At 39.1% G+C, this 25,713-nt stretch overlaps 1 protein-coding gene across 1 annotated transcript in view; it reads left to right on the forward strand.

The window, feature by feature from the left end:
• Positions 1-25,713, forward strand: part of adgrv1 (adhesion G protein-coupled receptor V1) — a gene marked incomplete at its 5' end in the record, with an annotated part of 127,935 nt that overhangs the window by 76,281 nt on the left and 25,941 nt on the right. Inside the window, one exon of the mRNA XM_084113738.1 lies at positions 22,451-22,567. Within this exon, the coding sequence (XP_083969864.1) occupies positions 22,451-22,567 (117 nt within the window). The remainder of the gene's footprint in view (positions 1-22,450; positions 22,568-25,713) is intronic.

Below are 25,713 nucleotides of genomic sequence, written 5' to 3' on the forward strand. Positions count from 1 at the left end.
GTGACTCAAAGTGCACCAAATTAATGAATTTATCTTTAAAATGTACAACATTTTCTTCCGGACCCCCCTAGAGATACCAAGCTCCGCCAACAAAAAAATGTGGGAAACACATTAGGCTATATGATGATCTACAAAAAAATACACATTTAATTATCTTATTATTAAAACACATTATTATGATTTTACCACCTCCGCCTCATTTTGAGCCAGGAAAAACCCTGAAATAGGCACTAGGCTTCTTGTAAAGGTATTACTTTTACTAGTAAATAGAATGGTATTTCAGTGCACTTAACTTCTAACTTTTGGGAGTTGATCAAAACAGTTCTCTTTTGGATATATAATAACAATATATTCTGTAGCCTACTGATTATCAGTTTGTCGCATGTTTAGACCTTGTATGTGTGGTGCACAACACATGTTGCACCTAGCGATCACGGTGGGGATTGATATGGTAGTGGACCATGATGGTCATAGAAGAAGTGAAGGAGTAGTACCCCCCAATTATGGTGGGGTAATTCGCACTCTGCTGCTATGTATGGGTCTAAGTAGCCGCAGACCTGTCTCAGTGCCCGTGATGAACCCTGTCCACTATCGAAAGCTCCTACAATGGGAATGCAAGCATCAGAACTAATCCTTGGAGCAGTGGAAGAAGGTTGTCCTTTACATCACGTGTATGGCCATCTTCCCCTACAGCTTTGGAATAGATATTTGATAACACTGTCGTAAAAACTCGTTGGCGACTCTCCCCCCTCCCATCTTCTCCCTCTGGTCATGTGCATTTGTTTTCAAAGAAGCCGGCGAACGCACAGAGCCATGTCCACTGAGGTATGTATGATATACAGAAGGCTAGCATATAAATGTTGAGTGCAGTGCCGTATAGCAATACGTTACATCGCGAGACCTGATATCACGCGATACTTCCTGACGCTGAGGCCGGTGGCCTGCTGTCCCAAAGTTGCAAGGGTGTTTTTTTCCGCTCACAGGCGCTTGGGGAAAGCGAGACGGCCACCATTCAACCCGAAAAAAAGTCATATAACCATTCCAATGACTCCGAAGCTGTTCAGTTAAGGTAAATTAAGCTAAAAAAAACAGCATAGTTCACCTTTAAAGGATCTGCTGTCTTGGTGCCAGATACCACAGGACACCTTCAGGAGTCTTGAAGAGTCCATGCCTGGGCGGGTCGGAGCTGTTTGGTGGCACATGGATGACCAACAGGTGGATGACCAATATTAGGCAGGTGGTCATAATGTTTTGGCTCATCAGTGTATATAACCAGTCTTGGTTTTCAACCCTTTCTCTGACCCCTAGAAACAAACAAGCTGTTTTGCTGCTTTACCTTTTAAACTTCCATGTAAACACCTTCTTTGCATGTGCAATACGAATCGTACACCCATAATGATGTATATAATGATGTATGTTTTTTTAAGGAAAGGAACATAGATTTTTCTTTTGACATTTGTTCTGATCATGTTTCTTTGGAGATACATGGAAAAAGAAGACTGAAGCGAGTTGAGTGTGTCATGAATTACGTAAGTTAAGAGGCTTTAGTAATAATTGTTGGAGATGCATTAATGGCTGCATTATAGCAGGCTAATGATGAGATATTGCTGTGAAATTCCTGGGAAGCCTTTTCAGAGCAATTTGGTTTGTTACGTATGTGAATCCAGGTGGACAAAATGATTCATGACGATTCTTTTTTTTTTTTTTTTGAGTAGTACAATTTTATTGACCCTGACGTATAGTTCAATCCACAGTATCCACCTTATCTGTTGAATTAGGAAATTAGGAAAATGTGGTGTGGTTTTGAAAATGCCACTGGAAAATGCTTTTAGGTTCTCCTTGTGTTGTGATTATAATTGCCTCATGTAATATTTACTGTATTTTTTGAAAGATGTCATTTTAAATTAATTTTCGAAAACTAACAGACAAACACTCCAATGCAAATTTAGACACATTCCTGGGTCAATTATTTTGTTAAATTGAATCCTAACCATATTCCGACCCCTTATCTCAACCCTTCCCATAAATGAATCCCTAAATTCAGAGGGATATTAAAGGTGAATAACACTGATAGGTGAACAAGCACCTAACCCTGGTTGTAAGCCTAAACTTGATATAAACTGTAAACTTCAAACCTCAAATATGATTGGTTAATTGGAATGTTGTTCCAGGATCAACAAAGATGTTGATCCAGGAACATGTTGCACTTCTGCTGCAAAGCACACAATATTGTTCAAAGGTTTTTGGATGGTAAAATTATTTTATTTTATTTTTTTGTGAAATAAGTATTTTGTGCTTACCAAGACTGCATTTATTTGATCAAAAACATTGTAATGTACAACATTGAAGTATTATCACAATTGAAAATATATTTATATTTATTCCTGTGGAGGCAAAGCTAAATTTTCAGCATCATTACTCCAGTTAGTATCAATGTTTGAAACAGTTGCACTGCTTAATATTCTTGTGGAAACTGATACTTTTTTTCAAGATTATCTGATTAATAGAAAGTTCAAAAGAACAGTAGTTATTTGAAACAGAAATCTTTTGTAACATTATAAATGTCTTTACTGTCACTTTTCTGTCATAGTTATATGCATCCTGAGTGATGCTCAGTATAAATGTATTTATTATTATTATTATTATTATTGACCCCAAACTTTTGAACTGTAGTGTATGACCTGCAAGCTTTGATTGTCATCTCTGTTAGACAGTATCTGTTGTTTATAATTGTCATGGGGCTAGTATGGATACTGGATGTAAATTATCATAAGCCTCTTTTTGAATACAATGAGAGTATTGTTAATGTAACTGTGATTAATGTTTTAAGACCTCAAGGGTTTTCTTTCAGCTGGTCGTGGGAGCTAAATTTGAGACAGGGAAGGTCCATTCAGCGTGAACGGGAAAGTGACGCTCATGGTTTGTCTGACGTCAAAAAGTCTGGGAGAGCACAACAATGCCTGTGAGAAAGTTGAGCAAAAGGAAGCAAATCTCTGGGCCTCTCAAACCTCCTCTTTGCCCTCTTCCTGTAATGTTTTAGGTGTGTGTATGTGTGTAGCACTGAAATACACAAAGAATTATAAACACACACTTGCACTGCTTAGTGAATCTAAACAGTTTGATGGTCCCACGATGCAATCTGATTACAAAATATGGCAGAAGGGGGTGTTTGAGAGGCCAGAGTTCTCCCTCTCTAATTAAATTGTGCCCATGTCTATTAATTTACTCGAATGACAAGGAAGCACATGCTTATTCAGATCAACAGTGCGCCTCTTTCAGAAAGTCTGGCTCAAACTGGACTGAGGTCTGTACGTGGGCCCGTGGAGAACAAGGCAAATTGGATACGTGCAGTACTCTTTCTGCAGAGTTACATGACTGCTGGGTAATTTCTATTAAACTTTAGTATATCAATAATATCTCAAGTAATTTCTCTTTTTTTAAAGAAATGAATCCTTTTATTCAGCAAGAATACATTAAATTGATCATGAGTGGCAGTACAGGTTTATCATGTTACACAAGATTTCTATTTCAATAAAATGCTGTTATTTTGAAATGTCTGTTAATGAAAGAATCCTGACATATTCAGAATCCAAAATATTAAGCAGTACAGCTGTTTTCAACATTGATAATAATAAATGTTTATTGAGCACCAAATCAGCATATTAGAATGATTTCTGAAGGATCATGTGACATTGAAGACTGGAGTAATGGGCTGCTGAAAATTCAGCTTTGCTATCAGAGGAATAAATTACATTTTAAAATGTATTAATGTACAACATAGTTATTCAAAGTGTTTACTATTCCACAATATTACTGTTTTACTGCATATTTGATCAAATAAATCCAGCCTTGCTGAGCATAAGAGACCTTTTTTGCTAGCGCTGCTTCTTTCAGAACATGCTTCCTAGTTATTTCTGACTATTGATTGTGCATATGTGAGCTGTAATTTAGTTTTATTGGTGATATTAACGCTAACTCAGGTTTACTCTTTTTGAACTGTTTTCAATATTGTTTTTCCCAAGTGCATTTTGTTTTAGAGCAAATACTGCATTTTTTGATATGTCATCATCTGGTGTGTAGTTTGATTAGTGTGTGTGCTTGGACTATGTCCTCTTTGAAACTTTGGCCAATGGCACTTTTTTTTCAGCACTGGGTTTAGCTACCCAGTGATGTACCCCAGATGACCCACAGCAGGCCTTGAACACCTTATTTCTTACCAAAAAAAGCACTGTAAACAGAGGCAGTGAGTTGGCCTGACCTTTAGCACAGTTCTCAACAGTATTCAGGCAGACTGTACACTAATGTAGCCTTTTGGCTCACCCCTAACAGTGATCGCACAACGCAGGAGAATCCAAATAAATACTTCTTTAGTAATCCACAAAGATACACACTGAAGATCGCAGGAGAAAACTAATACACAACCACATGAAATAAACAAGATACCGGACAATGAACTGAGGAAATGAAGGGCTCAAATACAGAGAGAGACTTTATGATTAACAGGTGAACGTAATCAGTAACCAGTGGAACAAAGTAGGGACTAATTAGGACTAAACTGAAACACCAGAAACAAACACATGGGAACAAAAAGACAACTAAACTAAACTAAACACAATCCTAACATTATGCCCGGGTAGACGCATCCTTATGCAGTTTAAATCCAACTGAGGAGGAAGGACGGGGGGCTCTAGAGGAGGACGCAGAGCAGGTGAAGTACTGGAAGCTAGAGCAGATGATAGAGAGAGAGATCAGGGCGTTAATGACGGTGGGAGGAACCAGGAGTAGGAGTAGCCAGGCAGGGACCCAGAGAGCAGCTAGGACAATGGCCCAAGAGGGAGGGAGGAGCCATGGTGAAGATTTGGCTGACAACACCAGGGGGAAGACTGATGGAGACTAAGCCGATTGAGGTGGAGACCCAGGCAGAACCGATTAGCCCAAGTGGCATGGCTCCGGAGACCTATGCAGAGCCACAGGGACGAGTATCCGAGGTGGAGCCAGGGTACCGGAGGACTGAGGTGAAGCCAGTGTGACTGAGGATCAAGGCGAAGCTGGGGGGAAGGCAGAACCCGACAGAGTCAAAGGGGTGGAGGAATGAAGCGCAGCTGAAGGCCTGGAAGTCTGGCGCAGGCAGAGTGATACCTGAACAAGCGAAGCCAGAGGGACGAGGCAGCCTGGTGGAGCCATTATGATGATGGTTCCCGGTGGAGCCGAGGGAGAGAGGAGCCTAGGCCGAGCCGACAGGTCGACGAGCCAAGATGGAGTGATGAGCTCATTGGCTGGAGGTGGAACCAGGGGATACTCTTTCCAAGGAGGAGCTGGTAATCGGAAGATCTGAGGCACATCGACGCAGCATTTTGGAGTAAACAATGGATGAACTGAGGAACTGACAGGAACCATCGGATGAGGGGCAGATGAACTGGCTAGCTTTAGAAGAGGAGGTGGGAGAGGGAGCCTGGGTGGGATCTCGGGAGACACAGGAGACTTCGAGCTGGGCAGAGCTACCAGGCACGGGAGAGTCATGGAAATATCCTCTTCCACTTTCTCAATATAATATGCAGAGGCCAGCTGCAGCTTACTCTCAGCTACTAGAGTGTGAGCGGGACTTTCCTCCATGCCCTCGAATAATATCCCCCAGTCCCACGGCGATTGGCTCACACACTTGGTCAGACTTTCCTTCAGGCTCGGCCTCCGGGGCGATGGTTGGCTCAGTCTTGGTTACTGCCACTGACATCATGGCTCAGGCTCTTCATCTGCGGTGGGCTCTTGCTTTAGCCCCGTGCATTGTGTAGGTGGTGACTGGCTGGGCTCTGGTTCTGGAGCGGGGCTGGTGATGTCCTCCTAAGTGGGGCAGATGGTGTTTGGGGTCCCGCAGATCACCACAAACTCAGCGAAATCTCCTTGAAAACCAACACCAGGTAGGCATGCCTTTGTGCGTTCGTTCAAGCTGGTTCTAAAAAATAAGCACAACAAGCGGTCTGGAAAGTTTATTAGGCATGGCAGTTGTAGAAACTTCCTGGTGTGGTGCTTGAAAGTTTGCTGCTCTTGCTCCACGCAGAGCAGCTGGAGGGCCGGTAATTCTCTTTTCGGTCCGGTATTCTGTCGTTTATTGGTGGTTGTAGTAATTGCATAATGCATGAGTATCCAAACAGACTTTATTAATCCAGAGTCATGCAATCCACTCAAAATTCAACACGACCAGACATTAAAACTGTTTATATTCCCATTGTTATCAGAGACAGGTATTTCTCAGCCATGGTGGATACTGGTAGCACTTATCCAGGAATCCTGTTGGAAACAGTTGTTTAAAACAGAACCATACCAGCAGTGCCAATGACAGTCCTTCATGCTAGCCAATGGAAAGAGGCAGACAGCTTTGGGAAAGATAAATTGGAGAGGTGAAATTCGAGGATTACAAGTAGATCTGACATTGTTCATTATGAGAGATACTGATTTGACAGTGCCAATCATTTTAGGCATGGATTTTCTACTGTTGAAGGGAATCGTGTTTGACTTCCAAAAAACTCAGTACGCGTTGCCTTCTGCCATAGGAGCTAAGCCAGATCTTTCTTTTCCGTTTCTGAGCAATGCTGTCTGTTCTACAGTGCATTTTCATCTTGCTATACCCAATCTTCCAGTTACTGATGACACCTTCAGACTGTTCAGCAACTTGCTCAAAATGCTGACACTCAACCCTGGTTTAAAAAGAATCTGGAAAATATTATGTTAGACTGGCCAACCGATTATGTTAGACTGGCCAACCGACCACAACATTGGACATACAAACCTGGCAAAACACTGCATTATTACCACTGATGAAATCCCAGTCAGGAAAAGAGCCTACAAAGTTTATAGGGATAATCAGCAGTTCATAGATACTGAAATCAAAGAGTTGTTAGCCAAATAAATCATACATCCTTCAATCTCTCCTTGGGCTTCTCCTGTGGTAGAACACTTAAGGATGTTCAGCGTTTCTTAGGTTTGGCACTGTTTGCAGACCAATGCTAGTGAGATTGGATTGGGTGCTGTATTAACCCAGGAAACAGAAGGAGAGGAACATGTGGTAGCCTATGCTTCTAGGCTATTAAGAGGAGCAGAAAAAGATTTAGGTTTCAGAAAAAGAGTGTTTGGCTGTCGTGTGGGCTGTTGAGAAATGGAGACAGTACTTGGAAGGGCAACCTTTTGAAATCGTCACAGATCATGCAGCTCTCACATGGGTATTTCAGCATCCTAAACCAAACTCTCGTCTCACATGGTGGATTATACGTCTGCAAGGCTTTCAATTCACAGTTAAATACAGAAAAGGTATATGTAATGTCGTAGCCGATGTGTTGTCCAGAAACCAAGAACACCCAGGATCATCAGAGCTGCTGGCTATAGTCAAAGCTACCAAGTCAACTGCTTTTCCAACAAATTTACCTGTAGATCTTGATCAGATCACTACTGTACAACAAAATGATTTGGAAATACAGAAGCTATGTAAAAAGGCTAGCTCACAAACTTCTCAGGACCTTTCAAGAGTACATTACGTACTCGAGAATGGAGTAGCCTACTGTTTCATAGTGTTCCTGATGGAAATAAGGGACAGAAACTACAGCTCGTCATACCAATGTGTCTTCGTAAAGAGTTCTTGCAATATGTACATTATAACCCATTAAGTGGTCATCTTGGAAGATTAAAAACCCTTATTCGACTTCTGGACATAGCCTATTGGGCAAATGTGAGAACTGATGTGTGGAAGTATTGTAAAGATTGTCAAACATGTCAAAAGTTTAAGCCTGTGTTTACCAAGTTGTCTGGATATCTACAGTCCACACCAGTAGTCGAACCCGGTTACATGCTTGGGGTTGATCTGATGGGTCCCTTCCCAGAGAGTGTCAAACAAAATGAACATCTCTTAGTTATTGTTGACTACTGTTCCAAGTTATTCTGTAGTTATTCCCTTTGAGAGTGGCGAAAGCTCCCCAAATAGCCTGAATCGTAGTAGAGAAAATCTTTACTCGATGGGGCACCCCTGCTTATTTAGTGTCGGATTGCAGAGCTCAGTTTACTTCACAGCTACTTTCCTTAATTTGCAAACAGTGGGGAGTAATACAAAAATGTATTATATCCTATCACCCCCAAACGAATATGACAGAATGGATCAGTCGCAACCTAAAGACAATGATTGCTTTGTATGTGGGAGATCAGCATCGCCAATGGGATAAATGGTTTAGGTTTGCAATCAATACTACTTTCAGTAACCGCTTCACAGGCTTCATGCCAGCCGAAGTAGCTCTGGGACGGAAATTAAAGGGACCATTAGAGAGGGCCTTGCATCGACCTCCTGCTCTTTGTAGTCCTGCCTATAGTGTGTTGGAAAGACAAGAACACCTCATTGACCTTGTGAAGAAAAATGTGGAACGAGCTCAACATAGACAAAAATACTATGTACTGGTTTGGAGCTAATTATTATGGCCAGAGGAACCAGGAGAGAAGCCGTCCTCAGGTGTCTGCAGTGTGTGTATCCCCAGCTAATGCCATCGGTCACAGCCACTGCAGACACAGAGCCCACACTCACTGCAGAGACAAAATCTGAGCCCACCGCAGACCAGGTGCCTGAGCTGATTCCTGCCACAGACCGCTATGGAGCCAGAGCCTGCAGCCCTGTCCATCCCGGAATGGAAGCCTGCCATTCAGTCTGACCAGATGTGTGAGTTGGTTATAACATCTGTACAAGTGGGAATTATAGTAGAGCTAGAAGAGGATGATCTTCCACCACTGATCCCAGGCAGTCCCCAGTCTGTTTCACCCCCAAGTCAGATCTGTCTAGGACCATCTGGTCACCAGTTTTGCCATGGTGAGTGGATTCCCTGGCTGTGCCTTGGGTGCCGAGCCCTTAACTCCACCTCAGCCTGTCGACCAGTCAGCTCCACCTTTATTCTTCGCCCCCTCAGCTACACCAGGGACTGCTGTCCTTGCGGCTCCACTGGGCTCCCTCATCCCTCTGGCTCCACCTTGGTCAGACGTTGCTCTGCCTGTGCCACGGACTTCCGGGACATCAGCTGCACTTCATCTCTCCACCCCTTCTGTTCCATCGGGCTTCGCCTTCCCTCCGGCTCCGCCTTGGTCCTTGGTTGCATCGGCTCTGCCTCAGTCCACCGGCACCCTGACTCCACTTTAGCTCCTTGTCACTGCAGTTCCTCTCCAGCCTACTGATCCTATGGTGTCGTCTGGTCTCATAATCTCCTTGGCTGCGCCTGGGTCTCCAGTTCTCTGGGGTCCTCCCTGGCTTCTCCTACCATCGGTTCTGCCGTGAGGATCTTCAGTCTCGTCATTCCTGCTGTGGTGGTCTTCTGCTCCACCATGGAAGTCCTCTGCTCCTCTGCTCTCCTGTACTTTAGTTTGAACATTTTTTGTTTACTGCGCCAGGAGTTGTCACGTTTTGCCTTTGTTTTTGTTCCATTTTCATATTGGACATTTAGTTTGCTTCTCTTTATTCATATGTTCCCGCTCATCATTAGTTACCTTGGTTTTTGATTACTTCTCACACCTGTTTGATATTGAGTTTGTTATCTTTTGTTTATATGCTCTCTTTCAGTTCCTTATTGTCTGTTATTGTTTGTGTTTCAGGTATATACTTTGAAACTCTCTTTTGTGTTGTTTAATTAAAATGACTCTACTGTTCGAATGGATACCTTTTTCTTTGTCATCCTTTGTGGACCAGATTGTGACAGATACACACAGTAACCAGTAACCAAACAAACAAACTAGGGACTTATCAGGACTAAACTAAACCACCAGAAACAAACACATTGGCAGCAAAAAGAAAACTAAACTAAACATAAATATGATAGTGTATTTTGTGTTTTCTTTTTTTAAGGATCCATGGTCCTCCCATTTTACTCTCCTACGTAAATCAATATTTATTGCATGATCTTAAAAGTGTCAAATTAATATGTGAGCGCAATAAATTATTACTGTTTATTATCATTGTGGCTGCTTTTTGCATACCACACATTTAAAATACAGTTTAATAGTTTGACTTCAGTTGGACAAAATCAATCATTTGTCCAAATTGAATGCAAATGCTTTAGTCTGAATGGATTTGTAATTGTCAATGGTCAATTGGACTGACATACCTAGATAATGTAGCTGACTGTAGCTCAGCTTCATCCAGCATGTTTACATCTAACTACAGTTGACCTCACAAAATCATATATGTACTATGTACTTACTGTACTTAATGCTAATTTGCATTTTTATCTGCTACCAGCTTTACTTATTGTCCATAGACCCTGCTTTATCATTAATGTGTATGCCCTGTCTGTCAAACCAGCTCTTAACGTGGTTCTGGTTTGGCAGTCAACCAGGACAGTCCTATCTGCACAGGTCTGTCAGCATGTTTCCTGGATAACCTCTGGACTCTGGGAGCCTGAATGCTCTATTTTTGGACACCTGGGAAGCATGAACAGTTCATTTGGCCTGAACTTTGGAGGGTGAGACAGGGCTTGATGAGCTGGACCTTTGTTTGTTTATTGACTTTGGAAAGAATGAGGGTCAGCGCTGGCACAGCTAGTTGCCCAGGTTAAATCACTTAGTCGCATGTGCAGGTATTAGTTTTGAAGCTCAATTTGAAATGACTTTGGTGTCAACCTTGAGGGATCAACACGTAAAATGCGCTACATCCAAAGTGGATGTTGGCCATGGTCTAGTTTAGCATTTCCACACAGTGAAATGTGTACAAATTACAAGGACAGAACCCAGATCACAGAAAGAAACAGCCAAAGGCCATTGTGCATGTTCCAGAATAGATAGAGGGACCAGGCTTCTGTCAGATTTCCAAGAAGCTTCAGGATGTGCCGTCAGATAAGCGAGGAAGGAAACCATCAACAGCCATTTAATTAAACTAAAGGCCTATTTCAGGTCTTTTGTTAGTGCACTTTGACTGCGTGACTGTGTGCAGTTTGCATGGTGATGTGGCCAAAACAAACTGTCAACAGTCTTTATCTTTACTTTAAACTGTCTAAACATTAATGTTTACTTATATTTATCAATGCAGTAACTGTAAAGCACTGGTCTTCATATAAGTTGTATTGTTTTATTGTGGCTGTAGGGGTCACTGTAGCTCCATTCTCAAACCAAAACAATGTACAGTATCCTATATGAAAACAAAATCAAAACATGGTAATAATTTCCACCCACTTAACCCCAGGGTCGTTTATAATATGTTTAATCTAATGTAAAGTTATGTAAATATGTATGAGAGCTCCACTTTTCAAATAATCTTATTTATTAGAATATGAGGGAAAGAAAGTTAGAAAAACCTAGAACAAAAAACACTGTAGAGTGGTTAAAATATGATTAAGGGCCTTCTGTTGTTGAGCACCAAGTGATATTCTGACGGGTCAGAACGTTTTTTAAATGTTTTTTAAAGAAGTCTCTTATTCAAGTCAAATTTGTATAGCGCTTTTTGCTCACCAAGGCTTCATTTATTTGAAAAATGCAGAAAAACAGCAATATAATGAAATATTATTACAATTTAAAACTATTTTCATAATTTTTAAACATTATAATATGCTGATTTGGTGCTCAAGAAACGTCTTATTATTATAAATGTCAAAAACATTTGTGCTGCTTAACATTTTGTAAATAATACTTTTTTCAGGATTCTTTTAATGTAAAGTTAAAAAAGAACGGCATTTATTTAAAATAGAAATTGTTTGTAATAGAATAAATATATTTATTGTCACTTAAAACTAAGTAATAAAAGTATTAATTTATTTTAAATGAAAACTCTCACTGACCCAAACGTTTGAACTGCAGTGTATATTTCATACATACAGTTGTAATCTAAATTATTCAACCCCCATTGCAAAGCAAGTTTATTGCCAAAATGTACAGACTTTCAGCTATTTGCAATGAACAAATCAAACAAAAGTAATTGAAATATCTTAATTCAAATGAAACTGAAAATGCAACTTTTAATGACTTCTGCAGTCTCAAAAATATTCAACCCCCTGAATAGAATCCCTCACAACACCACAAATCTGCAAAACAGGTGTTGTCTCAAGCACACCTGATGCAACTAATCAAGGGCGTTATTAGTTGCACCAAGTGTGCTTGAGCTAGAACATATAAGATATCTGAACTAGCTAGGTTTGTTGAGTTTCACGTTTGACTGCATGTTAGTCATATGGATAAGTCAAAAGAATGGTCCAAAAAGTTAAGAGAAGACATCATCGCCCTTTACAAACAAGGAACATTATACAAAAATATAGTGAAGGCACTAAATGTTCCTAGAGACACCGTTGGAAGCATAGTTTGCAAATTCAAAGTTAAAGGAACAGTGGTTACACTACCTGGATGGGGCAAAAAAAGAGGAAGCTATCAATGGCTGCAACCAGATTTCTGAGAAGCCAGGCTCATAAAACCCTCCAGTGACTGCAAAAGACCTGCAGCAAGACTTGGTGGCAAAAGGGACTGAGGTTTTAGCTTGCACAGTAAGGCACATACTAAACACATGCAGTTTCCATGCCCAACTCCAAGAGTACACCACTACTGACCCAAAAGCACAAGAAAAGTGCACAATCATATAAATAAGCCACGGAAGTATTGGGATTCTGTTCTGTCGAGCGATGAAACATGCTCTGTGATGCTCTTGAGCTGCTTTGCATCATCTGGCACTGGAAACAGTGTGTGGAAGGCAAGATGGATTAATTAAAGTATCAGGAAATCCTAGGAGAAAACGTCATGCCGTCAGTGAGGAAGCTGAAGATTGGGCGTCATTGGACCTTCCAACAGGACAATGATCCCAAGCACACCTCAAATTCCGCCAAGGCTTGGTTGCAGAAGAAGTCCTGGGAGATTCTACAGTGACCATCACAGTCACCTGACTTAAACCCCATAGAAAAGTTCTGGTGGGATTTGAAAAAGGTGGTTGCAGCACGCAAACCCAAGAACATTAGTGAACTGGAGGCCATTGCTCATGAAGAATTGTCAAAGATTACTCAAAAAACGCTGCCAGAATCTGGTGTCTGGTTATACATCTCATTTGCAGCAGGTCATAACAGCTAAAGGGTGTTCTACTAAAGTACTAAATATGCTTGCCATGAAGGGGTTGAATAATTTTGACACTACTGAAGTCATTAAAAGTTGCCTTTTCAGCTGAATTTGGGGAGACCACTTGAAACATTTGTTGTGTTAAGCTATTTCACTCACTTTTGTTTGATTTGTTCATTGCAAATTTCGATGTATACAACTGTATATTTATATACTGTCTGAAGCTGTTAGACATTAGATATCGCATTACAACCCACAAGTAACCTCAAGATGTTTCAGAAAGGAAAAGAAACCTCGGAATGATATGAGAAAGTGTGACTCCACAGGCTGGCACCATTTACACCATTTTATTCAAAGCATACATACATAAATGACAATATAATGTAGATCTGGACATGATATAATCTAATAAACCTCAGGAAGAGTATCTCAAAGTGAATATCTCTATTATCTCCCTATCTCATGATTTGAGTCATTGAAATGTACGTGTGTCAAGTCACTGTTTGTCTCAAGGTGAGTTACAAAGCCAAACTCAAGTGCTTCTCAATGAATCTCCAAGTTGGAGATTAAAGAGAGCATTATGAGATAATTAATTAATACCCTGCTGTATTGGATGTATTTAAAATGATCTAAAATACAGTGTTGTTTTAACACTAGCAAAGATGGACCTGTATGTTCACCCGGAAAGTGCTAATTTTAACACCCATGGTGACAAATCTCCCAACATATTTTTGCTGTGTAGTTTCTAACTAAAAGCATACTTTCTAACTTTCACTGAGTCACTTTTAAGCAATATTCATCTATTAAATTATGGTGTCAATCATCATTGTTCTTTTAAAGGATGTTGTAAGCAGTACTGAATGTACTGATTTTAATGTTTTCAGCCATCATTGTTTTTCTGATAGTCTGTTTAAAACTGTGTTCCCATGGTCACTTTTATTTTGGCTGGATGGTGGTGTCCGCTTTGACCTGAAGTGTGTCAGCGCGATAGCCAGTCTTCTGTTCACCACAGTCTATGAGATTAACGATAGCATGTGTTGTTTTGAAGAGGAGAGAGTAGTGGTATCAGGTAGCTAGGAGATTTGTGACAACATCAACACAGTGTGTCTGTGAGTTTAGATGTGAAGGATCAAAGCTTGTTTGCTTCCATCACACTCTGAAACTTCAAGGAGGTTCTCTAAGAAAGATACAGCAGACTTTGAAGTCACTTCTGCTGTGTTACTCAGTTCATGCTGGCTTGAAGAGTATTTATGACGTTCCTGTCACCACTTCCCAAATTCATATCAATATTTCGCCTTTTGTAACCATTTAGTTTTTGCCTTAATAAACACAAGACTTCTTGTTTTTTCAATGCAGTGCTTACAAGTGTGCTAATGCTGTCTTTAAAGTAAACGCCACTTGAATTGATATTTTGTTATAATAACAAATAATGCAATGTCATTTATACAGTGTGTGCCTTTCAAAGGTTTGGGGTCATTTATGAAATTAATACTTTTATTTATCAAGGATGCCTTAATTTGATCAAAAGATCAGTTTCCACATTAGGTTAAGCAGCACAACTGTTTTAAACATTGACGAGTATCAAATCAGCATATCAGAATGATTTCTGATCTTAATGATTTTAATGATGCTGAAAATTCAGCTTTACCTTCACAGGAATAAATTACATTTTAAAATATTTTCAAATTGAAAGCAATTATGTGAAATTCTAATATTTTACATTTACGGACACTGTATTCTATGCACGTATCAACAGTATGACTCTCTAAATGTGTCTCCTGGAGTTTTCTGTTTGTCATAGTTGTGCAAATCCACATTTGTTTTTATGCCTTTCTTCGATTTTCTATGAGACTGCAACTGACTGCAGATGTCAAAAACAATAGATTTCACTGTCCCTGATGAAAGCAAGCTTGCATAAGGCATGAAATGTAATCACGAACAAAAGAAAAAAGGGGACAGTTCAACCGGACTAGTGCCAAGGGTGTAATAATGCTTCACTGAATGTCAATGGTCTGTGTGTATGTGTGTTTGTCAGTTTGTAAGTGAAACATCAAATGGGAGTTACGTGTTTCATAACAAAATAACATTGCATAAACATGAGGATTGAATTATTTGGATCAAATGTTAATTGCAATAACAACGTCGTGAATATTAAAGCTCATTTCACATTACTTTTCTTTTTCAATTAACACACATGCCTAATTAGCTTAACTGTCCTAATTAGAATGACTTAATTACGCTGAGATTATTTAATGTTTTTAAGTCATAAAACTTAATTTAGGTTCAGCGAAGATCTGACGCCTAAAATTGCTGAAATAATAATGAAAAATTTAAAAGGACTTTTTCAGCATCTCACATAGCTTTTTTTATTTTCAAAGTCTTAAAAAAATTCCTTCTGTAGCCACAGATTGCGAAAATTCTTTTTAGAAGGATGTATAAAATGCAGTCTTCCTTATGAACAGCCGCCTGCACATCTAAAATTCTTCATATTTCTTCATGGCTGAGCAGCACGCATGTGAGTCACACATCAGGTACGGCCTTCCCACACTGACCCATTAACCACGTCCCACACCTATTAGCGCATGACACCTTTTCTTGAGGAGTCTCATCGTAATTTTCGCTTAGCACATGCCTGAGGCGCAAACCCGCGACTGCTTTCTTTGGCTGATGAAAGTCTATGCAAAAATATTCCCATCAGACCTGACAGTTTGGGGAAAGCCCGGTCATGAGCAATGAGGAATCTTTCCAGATGAGAAAGGAATAATAGCAGAGATGAAGGTGGATGTTTGTGAGATGTTTATGCCTTCGGCACCCACTGAACAAAAGCAGCCGAGGAAACACCCACAATGCTGCTGAGTCTGGAACCAGCTAGTTTAGACCGGTAGCTGTTGATGGATGGGGGTGGGAAGGGATGTAGGGGGAGAGAATGAAAGAAAAAGGGCAATTGAGAACAAGGATGGTGTTATGAATGACACATTGAATATTCGGACCGTCTGTTTCACGTGACTCATCTCTCACGCTCTGTCGGTGATGTAATCTTTTTGGCCAGTGCTATTATTAGCGCTCTGTGGCAAGTCAACATCAGCAGCAGATCATTGAGAGGAGCATATTGACCCTCTGACATGTTCTATAATGATCATTCAAATTGAGCTTTTCTTTCTAGAGATCCAGAGTCTGGTGGGAATAGTGTGCTTGTCCTTTGGCAGTCCAATTTATCCTAAATTGTGTGTATGTGTATGTATATATTGTTGTACAGTTGTACAGTGATGGTTATACCATGGCACTTATTGTTATAGACCACCAGTGTTGGGAAGCTACTTTGAAACTGTAGCCCGACTAACGAAAAAGTAGCTGAATACAGAACTTAAAGCTATTTATTTAAGGACTCATATCGTTTTTTAATATATAACTGTTCTTTGGTATAATTGAGTTTAAACCCACAGCTTTAAACATTAAAATGTCTTCATTTAAAATGATCTAAAATGCAGTGAGGAGAATACTGACGCAACAATGAATTTTTAATTTTAATTTAATTTTTTTATATATTTTTGTTAAATTTCGATTGACTTTTAGACAGTGATGCAGCATTTTGTTGTTCTGTACATGTTGGAAAAATATTAATGAATCATGGAAATAACCATGGCATTACTGTGCTTTCCATGTCTGAAAAAACATGGTAATAACATGATGTTCCTCTTCAGAGAAAATGCTCAAACCACACTTTTCATCTTCCAAATACCTACCATCAGTGGAGCAGAGATTGATTTATTCTCCGAGACAGCGACTAACACACATACCTTGAGCCAAATATATATCTTTCTTGTTGCTTGATGACAAACACATATGCATCCTCCAGGCAGGAAACAGCCTAGACGGCTCTCCCTTCTGAGGGGGAAGGCAGACGAATCTTTGCTATATTATTACCCTGAAATTTTTTCTCTTCACTTCACCACTACAAATTTCCATCAGCTGGTGATGATAGTTGTTTGAGTGACTTGTACACAGATACTGTCAGTCTGCTCTTGATTATGTTCACACATGTTTGTTTCACACACGAAGGCCCACGGGGCTGTTGCTGAGGTTTACCTGTCTGACTGATGTGTGTGGAAATTAGCTTGAGGCCACAGACTGCTTGGCCCCTTTATAGTTGGCTCTAGAAAAGGGGGGAGGTGCATCTGTGACTAACACAGCATCTATATATAGTAGCACTCAAAGGCACACAGATGGAGTGCAGGAGTGGTTCTGGGTACAGCAGACTGCAAAGATCAATGCATTTACCTGCTTCTCAGGTAAATGTATCTTTTAATGGAGTAAAAATCCACTTGCACATTAAATATTTTACAGAAGATTTAATGTTTTAAAAGGTTACAGAGATCTATCCATTATTATTATTATTATTATTATTATTATTTCCCTTCACATCACCCTGTATGATCTCAAGAAAACAAAAGTAGCAAAAGCCATTTCTAAGCTTAATTATACTGCTGCAAGATGCAAGATGCAAATTAGTTTTTACTTTTATCAGGGACTCACTCCAGCTAATATAGCTCTGTTGTTTTTTTTGTTTTTTGTTTTTTTCAGTGACAGACCACTTACAAATCATCGTCAGACACTTGAGAAGGAGGCAACAAGTTTATCGTCATACATACTGTAGTCATGTGGTCAGTTCCATTCCCTGCCAACTTGTGTGACAGGATGGTCTTACATAGTTGACAGATGCCATTAAATACAGCTGAACAGAGAAGTTATGAGAGACGTACCATACATTTTCTTTCTTGTAAGAGAAAACTACTTATATTATGTTGAGATCACGAGAAAATGAAGTCGTGATCATGAGAAAAAAATTTGGGGCTTTATATGTAGAAGATGTGTCAAGACCAATGACATAGATAAAGAAAATGCATAGGTCTCAGAACCTCTAGTGTTGTTTTATATTGATTTGTCCTTCAGTAGATGCTTTTTAACCAGAGCAACTGCTGAAGTATAGCTTTTACTCTCCTGCTCCTGCTGGGCTGTCATTCTCATTTAATATGTCTGGTTCCCAAGCCACCCGCCTGTCATTCAGGGCATAATGTTTTTAATGCATGGTGTATGGCTATTTTAAGCACAGTATCTTCCTCCGGATAGGGCATATCTATAGAGACTGTGGAATAAGCTACAAAAAAGAAAAGAAAAGTAAATTTCCATTTCCAGCTGCTTTCTTACCATAGCAACTCACAAAAAAAAGTTGAATATTTTGTGTCAGTTATTTAAATGAGTAGCATGACATACTTGAAATGAGTAAGAGAATGATTTTTTATTTAAATGTTTATAACTAATCTCTGTTATTTGTCTCTTAAGGAAAATTGTCTAGACACCATGTAAAACATAACACATTTAGCTGAATTAAACTGTAGATATTAAGATTTCTTTCTTTTTTTCAGATAATTGACATTATATATATGTTTGTACATATGTACAATCTATACGTTTTTTTCTTGGTCCATAGACCTATGAAAGTAGATAGCTATTTAATTTGATGCAAATGAAAAATAGGCTGTGAGAATTTTTTTTGTCCACATCACAGCCATAATGCAACCAAACAAAGAACCAAACAAATCACAATAGCTAATTTATGTCTGTTTGGTCAGACAAGACAGTGGCATTGTAGAACTCTGGCGCTAATTAGAAAGCTGATAATACAGAGTGACTCATCTCTCAGTCTCCATAATGGCAGGCCTCTCTGATACTGTATCTCTGTCTCATCAGGAACCAATTGACTCTCTAAGGTCATTTTGACATTTTTTCCATTTAGTCTTCCTTTTACCTGCAGTTGGTGTCGTTTTTATTTTATTTTATTATATGCTGAATATTACATTCTGCTTTCTTCGTGGCATAAAATGTTCCTGAACCATTTTGTTACAGTGTCATTTGCAAAAGATGCACTACAAATTAAAAACCAAACAGTAAATTATTTTAAAATCAAACCTTTTTTTTTTTTAATGTGTCTTATTAGCCTCAATTATTGTATTATTTATTTATTATGTTTTTTTTTTTAATTTTCAACTTTCTTTAGTGTGTTATGTTGCTGTTTGAGCAAAGTTACAAAGTCCTCTCAAAAGAGTATTATTCTAGTAACACTCTAGTGAACACTCTATAAATAGTGTTATAGTATGCACTCTTTCTGAACTCTTGAGTTTTCTTCCGTACACGTCACAATATTCCTCATTTAAATAATTCCCGCCCAGATCATATGCAAAAAAATGAGCAGTTTAGTTGCGTTAGTAGTGTGTTTATGGTAAAGGGCTTGACACTTCCAAAACATGTTTGAAGCTCTTGACCAATCACAACACACTGGTCCGGCCGACCAATTAGAGCTCATTGCGCTTTTCCGAAGGAGGGGCATTGAGACCAGAACTAAACAGAGCATTACTGACAGACTTGGAAAAGAGGTGCTGCAACAATGTAAAATAAGTGAAAAATAATGTGTTTTATGACCTATTCTAGTAGACACCAAAAACAAAATCAAGACTTTGTAAAAGGGCATAATATAGCCTTGTTAATTTTTAAATATTTAATCTTTATTAAATTATTATTATTATTATTATTATTATTATTATTATTATTATTATTATTATTATTATTATTATTATTATTATAGACATGTTTGCCCTTTTTATAATAAATGTATTAGAGTAAGTGTATTTTGCTCCACTGGAAGATTTTTTTTTTTTTTTTTTTTTTTCACTTGTCAAATATAAAACTCAGTTATTAAAAAGGTACAGTGTGGGTTTAATTTTTAACTCATGATGATATTAGCTGTTCTGCACACATGTACTGTTTACACCCATATTGTTTATGGTACAGCGCGGTGCAGTATATCCGTCCTATAAACACAACACGTATCAGATTGAATGGTCTAGTTTCTGCCACTCCCTGTTATGGGTTTCAGTGACTACTGAAAGGATAAGTAGGTCCACATTATCAAGTGTATCAGGTCCTGAGGACTGACTCCCCAGGCCAGACTGGTCCCAGAACAGGGTCCTCTAATCTCCACTTTGGCTCTCTATCACCCTTCTCCAATCTCAAGCCTCTAAGTGAACCGCGATCCCCCATACAGCTTTGATTATGTCATCGGAGGCCATCCGGAGGTGCTGATGTCTTATTAATCAGGAGCTGTTTATGTAAGTCGGAGCCATGTTGCCTGTATTTATGCACATTACTGCAGGATAAATGGTTGGCTTGGGGCCAGTGATAAAGCCCGATGTAGATTGATGTATGACCTGAATGGGTTGTTTTTGATGAACTGACCCACAGCTGTTACTTTTAGCTTATGTTCAGAAGTCTGTCTGAATGCGTCTTTTGTTACATAAGGCAACGGGATCAATCGTGGGCCAGAGAACCATCCAGAACCATCCAGGTTATTATTGGAGGGGGGATGGCTCTCCTGCCGTCAGCATCCAGTGTTACTGATGTGATCTTGTGAGTGGTTGTGCATGAGCAGATCATATTGAATGGAAACCTGATCAGATCTCCTCCCTGTTTACTCACCGGGTGTGCGCCCTAGGGACGACTACAGGAACAAAAACATGGGCTTTGCATCAGTGTGCGTTAATGAAGGTGGCACTGAAGAGTCTGTAATGAGTTTGTTGTTCAAATGTGATTGGGTATTTGTAATGTGACACAGAAGAAGACCTGTGAACAAATGACCCTTTGCTAAGCCGGCCACCAATCCTAGCAACTGTAGCTATAAACAATCTTCTCAAGCTTTTTCTTTTTCTCACTATTTTCTTTTTTGGTAGCATAAGGCTATGAAGAATATGCTGTATGTGTCTAGATAGATAGATAGTTTTTAACGCAGTCGTGTGAAATATATATTATTGCTGGGTAACTCATAATAGTGACATTCACAGGTACCATATGAGTTATAGAAAAGTTAGGAACAGTTATGTTCCCTCACAGTAATATGTATAAGGATAAGTGGATATAAGGATCTATATTCTATATTTACATTCTAAAATGCTGATTTGGTGACATGTCAAGACAACATTTATTTTGAATATTTTTTTTTACAAGCAGTTGTACTGCTTAATATTTGTGAAAACAGTGATTCATTGTTTTCAGTATTATTTAATAAATAGAAAGTTAATCTATTTCTGTATTAAGTAGTATAAAGTATAAAAAAATTTTTTTTGTTTAAAAAATATATTTATTTTGTTTAAGTTCTGTTAAATAATAAGTGCAAATATCACACAGACTCAAAAAGGATTTGCATTATCCTCAAAAATAACCTTTAATGTTTGTGTTCTGCAAATTCTCATATTTTACGTCAGTAATCTTTGACACTGTTTTTTATACAAAGCAAATGTAGGTCACAAAATGAAGTGATGACAGACCGTAAATGAATATGTCCGAATGAGCGAGGCTTCATTTGAGCTTATTTGTTTATGAGATTGTACCATGACCTTGCTAACTAACACACATTCAGTACAGACATTTTTTTTGGCTTCATTACCGCATTTCCACGCCAGCTCACGACTACCCAGAATCACGCTTCCCAGCATGCACCCGATGGACACTGCACACTACGGACGTCCCAGCTCTCTTTTCCTTCCTGCTCTGAGTCTGACACATCCCTTTCACACCACTCGCTGCCCTCCTGACTTTTACCCCAACAGTACCTCATTTAATGCCATCTCGGCTGTAGTGACTCCATATTTCCCTTTAGTCAGCAGCCAGGATAGGATTTCCACAGACACTGTTTCCCCTTAATTTGGGTTTCCCAACAGGGACTCTCAGTTTAGTTGAAAAAACACTGTGTTGTTTGTATTGAAAGGGTTACACTGTTCCCGGAACAGACCGTTACCTAGTGCCCTCCACATGAGAGATGGCTGCCAGTTTTTTTATGTTTCCACAAATACAGTTATGAGAGGTCGCAGACAAGGTGAAACTGTCCAGTTGTTTTTGTTTGATAAGGTTTTGCACTGTTCCTAAAGTGTACAGTACATTGACTCTTGGGATTTGTCAAATCAAAAAAGCCCTAGTTGGTTAACTGTAAATAGGAAACTATATAAGGTCAGCTGTCAGAATATAGAATCTTATAGAATATATACTGTATATAATTTGTTGTAGATCCACAAACAGACACACACACACACACACACACACACACAGATTTATCAACTGTTGCTTTTTCTGGCTGTCCATTCTGCAGTGTGATGTAACAGTCCTCCACGCTCCAAGCTTTTTAAATATGCATCAAAAATATTATAAGTATAAATGATTTAGGAACAACCTTGGACTTTTGAGATGCTCTTCTCGGACTCTGAGGTAGACTCTGTCATTTTGAATGTGTGTATTCTGCTGAGTGTGTGCCGGGTAGATGAGGACCCCAGGGCCTCTGCTGATGTATCTGTCACTCTGTGTTTCTCAGATTTGTTTCCTGGTGTCTGCGTTCCGGGGACGTATGTTCTCGGAGGAAAGCTGCGCTACTCTTGGCCTCTTCTTCCATTACTTCCACCTCAGCCAGTTCAGCTGGATGCTCATACAGGTAAAACTTTACTTTTCTCGTGTGGTCAGTGGAGCAAGTTTTTGCATTGACCACAACAAAATGAAAAATTTAAATTGTGTCAACATGTACTTACCCTCATGTTATTTCAAACCTGTATGACCAAAAAAAAAGAAGCTCTGAGACATTTTTTTTTAATATCATATTTTGTGTTGAGAAAGAAAGTCATACAAGTTTGGAACAACATGAAGGTGAATAAATGATGACAGAATCTTATTTTTTGGGTGAACTATCCTTTTAACCAATTGAAGGTGATATCAGGAAGTTTTCAGAGTAAAGTTTTTACGACAGATCATTTGAAGGTGTGCCACAAACTTTTGTTTAATCGATGAACTTACTTACAGAGAGATAACCATTTCACAATTGTAAGTTACATTAAACACACATTGCCATTGTTTACTAGAGTTTTATAGAACTTGCCCTCAGACAATAGACTGCCTGACAAGGTTTTACCCTCAAGAGAAGAAAAGAAAAAAACTCCCAACTTCAAAAGTAATAAAAAATAAATCTAGTTTCTGGGTTCCACTTTTCTCTCTGATGTGTATTTGTAATTATGATTAGGACATAAACTCATAAGAGTTTTTGAAAATCCAGCAAATATCAAAAGGCCTTTGGTATTTGACTTGTTGCTCATGAGTAGGAAATGTTTTCACATAATAATAACACCATGAAAAGGAAGCTTGTATCAAAAGGCAAATTACTAAGGCAGGCATCTTTTTTGTGTGTGTGTGTGTGTGTGTGTGTGTGTTTAAAGAACAACACTTATTGGCCTCTGCAAAATAACACATGTATGCTGTTAAAATACAGACTTGTTCTTTACATTAATGTTTGAACATCATAACTTCCCATTATCAGCTCAGGAATGGGATTTGTTCAATCTGTTAGGAAACGCATGATTTTGCAGGAAGGTGTTCCAGCACACCTGCAATAGCTTTTCAGAGACCTTTGGAAAATCCATCGCATAACTCTTGCTGGACCTGTTACCATTTTGCCCGCTCTCTTCTTTTCCTTTGTGCAGTAATCCCTTCTAAGCACAGAAACCTGTCTCTGGAAGTCAATTCACTCATGGCTGTGAAGGTCGTCTTGTTCTCCAGAAGCAAAAACAGGATTTGGCCAGAATATGGCCTTCATTTGGCTTTAATGCAATGAAAAAAGAACACAGCTTTTAATCCCCCAAAGACCCACACAGAACACAAACATCTGGGCTCATGTGGCAGTTGAGGTTGAAAAGACATAGGACCGAGCACTGACCCTGGAGGAACCTCTCACCTAAATTGAACTTCTTGAAATCAAAGGCTGTTTTGCTCACATAGTGGGATTATCTTGTTTTTCTCAATGACGCTGAAAAACACCAGGGGCTTAGCAGTTTACATAGAGCATGTAATCTCTTTTGGCACTTGATGAACTGGTGTTGAAAGATTGTGCAAGAGAACATGAAATAAACTAACCGACTATGGTTTTAGGTTGATGGGGCCATAAATTATGAAAGGGCCAAAAGTGTAAGGACCAATATGTATGACACTATGTTTATGTAAGTGTGTTGATGTGCCGAAGTGGGCGTGAGTTTATGAAAACACACATGGAATAAATCACACACAAGTTGTCTTTGGTGGGAAAGGTAAATCGTGATTCATACTGGAAAGTATTTGCATCCTGGAGAGAATGATTTGAACATGTGCTTGTCTTTATCTCAAAACAGTCTCAAAACAGCTGGCATAACAGCTTGTAATACAACTTCACTTTATGTGATGTGTCATAATTAATTTACACTTTTCTCATTGTTGTTTAATTTCTCTGACCCGTATTTCAGCGTTAAAAAACTGCATCTTATTCAATAACCACCCACAATCCAGTTTATGGTAGTCTGCTGCATCTTCTACAATCTAGAACGGAACCACAAGTTGGGGAATTGCACCAGAAAAATTGTGTTCAGTGCAAATTTTGCTGGTATCTAATTTTCTAAATTAATTGAGAGAATCTGGGTATAAAACAAAGTTTTGTCTTTGTTTGCTCAAGACACTATACACTACACAACTTTTCAAATCCAAAGAGATTTGTATGAATGCTAGGATGCTAGATGTCATACACTTGCCAGATTTGTAACTGGTTACAGAGAAAATCTGGCATCATATACTAAAGGGCTGAGGACCATACTCTACCATATTTTCAAGACATTCCGAACACAACATACTCGCACACCTCGTTGCTAGGAGATGCTTGACAAATGAAAACAATATTAGTTCTAAAATCAATATCAGTCATATTTGATATCCTCAGACCAGATGGAATCATAGTCCGAAGATACAACAATCTGTGTTCATTATACACTACATGATTTGTCAACTCCGACTGGCCCAGAAACTCACTTTTGGCAACACCATTGACTCTTTCTGACTGCAAATATGTTTTAAAAGTCATGTTGTGTATTCCAGCCTTCAATGGAAAGATATTCCATGCCTACTTTAAAAGGGCACTGAAAAACGTACAATTTATCAATGAAAACTATTGATCTAAGAGTTTCTTTTTACGCACAGGGACTCGTGTTTCAGCCTGTGTTAAATTAAATCCCAGAGACTCCATAAACTGCCACGGTTGAAGCACCGGAGCAATGGAAGTTGCGAGACAGGCATAGTGCCAATTTCTTCCATAATTACAAAGAGGCTGGAGAGGGATTGCAGCGTGTTTGGACACCCAAAAGCTATAATACAACGTCCTGCCAGCTTTGCTTTTCTCTTCATCTCTTATCCAAGTTCCAAGCACAGCAAAACAGAGCTGCAGCAGTTTCTATCCATTTATGGAGTTAATATTGATGGATGAAGGTGCCACCTAGGACTTCAATGTTGATTTTGAACTCTTTGCTGAAGTACCTTAATGCCTAAAATAAAGTAGGCTAGCTGAACGAGTAGTCTAAGTAGTTACTGAAATTAATTACACGGTCTTTAATTAATTTGCCATCTTTAGCCTCCTTGTTAGAGCGCCCGCCTCCCAATTCAGAGACCCCACTCGGAGAGGGTCGAGTAGGATCAGTTATACTAGTCTTATCAGAACATTAATCAACCATCCTTTTTTTATGAATCAGGCTTGTTTGTAACACGGCCATGTTTCCATTTGTTTATTTAGTAACACTT

This window comes from Abramis brama, assembly GCF_963993115.1.
Source record: "Abramis brama genome assembly, chromosome: 5".
Classification (NCBI taxonomy): Eukaryota; Metazoa; Chordata; class Actinopteri; order Cypriniformes; family Leuciscidae; genus Abramis; species Abramis brama.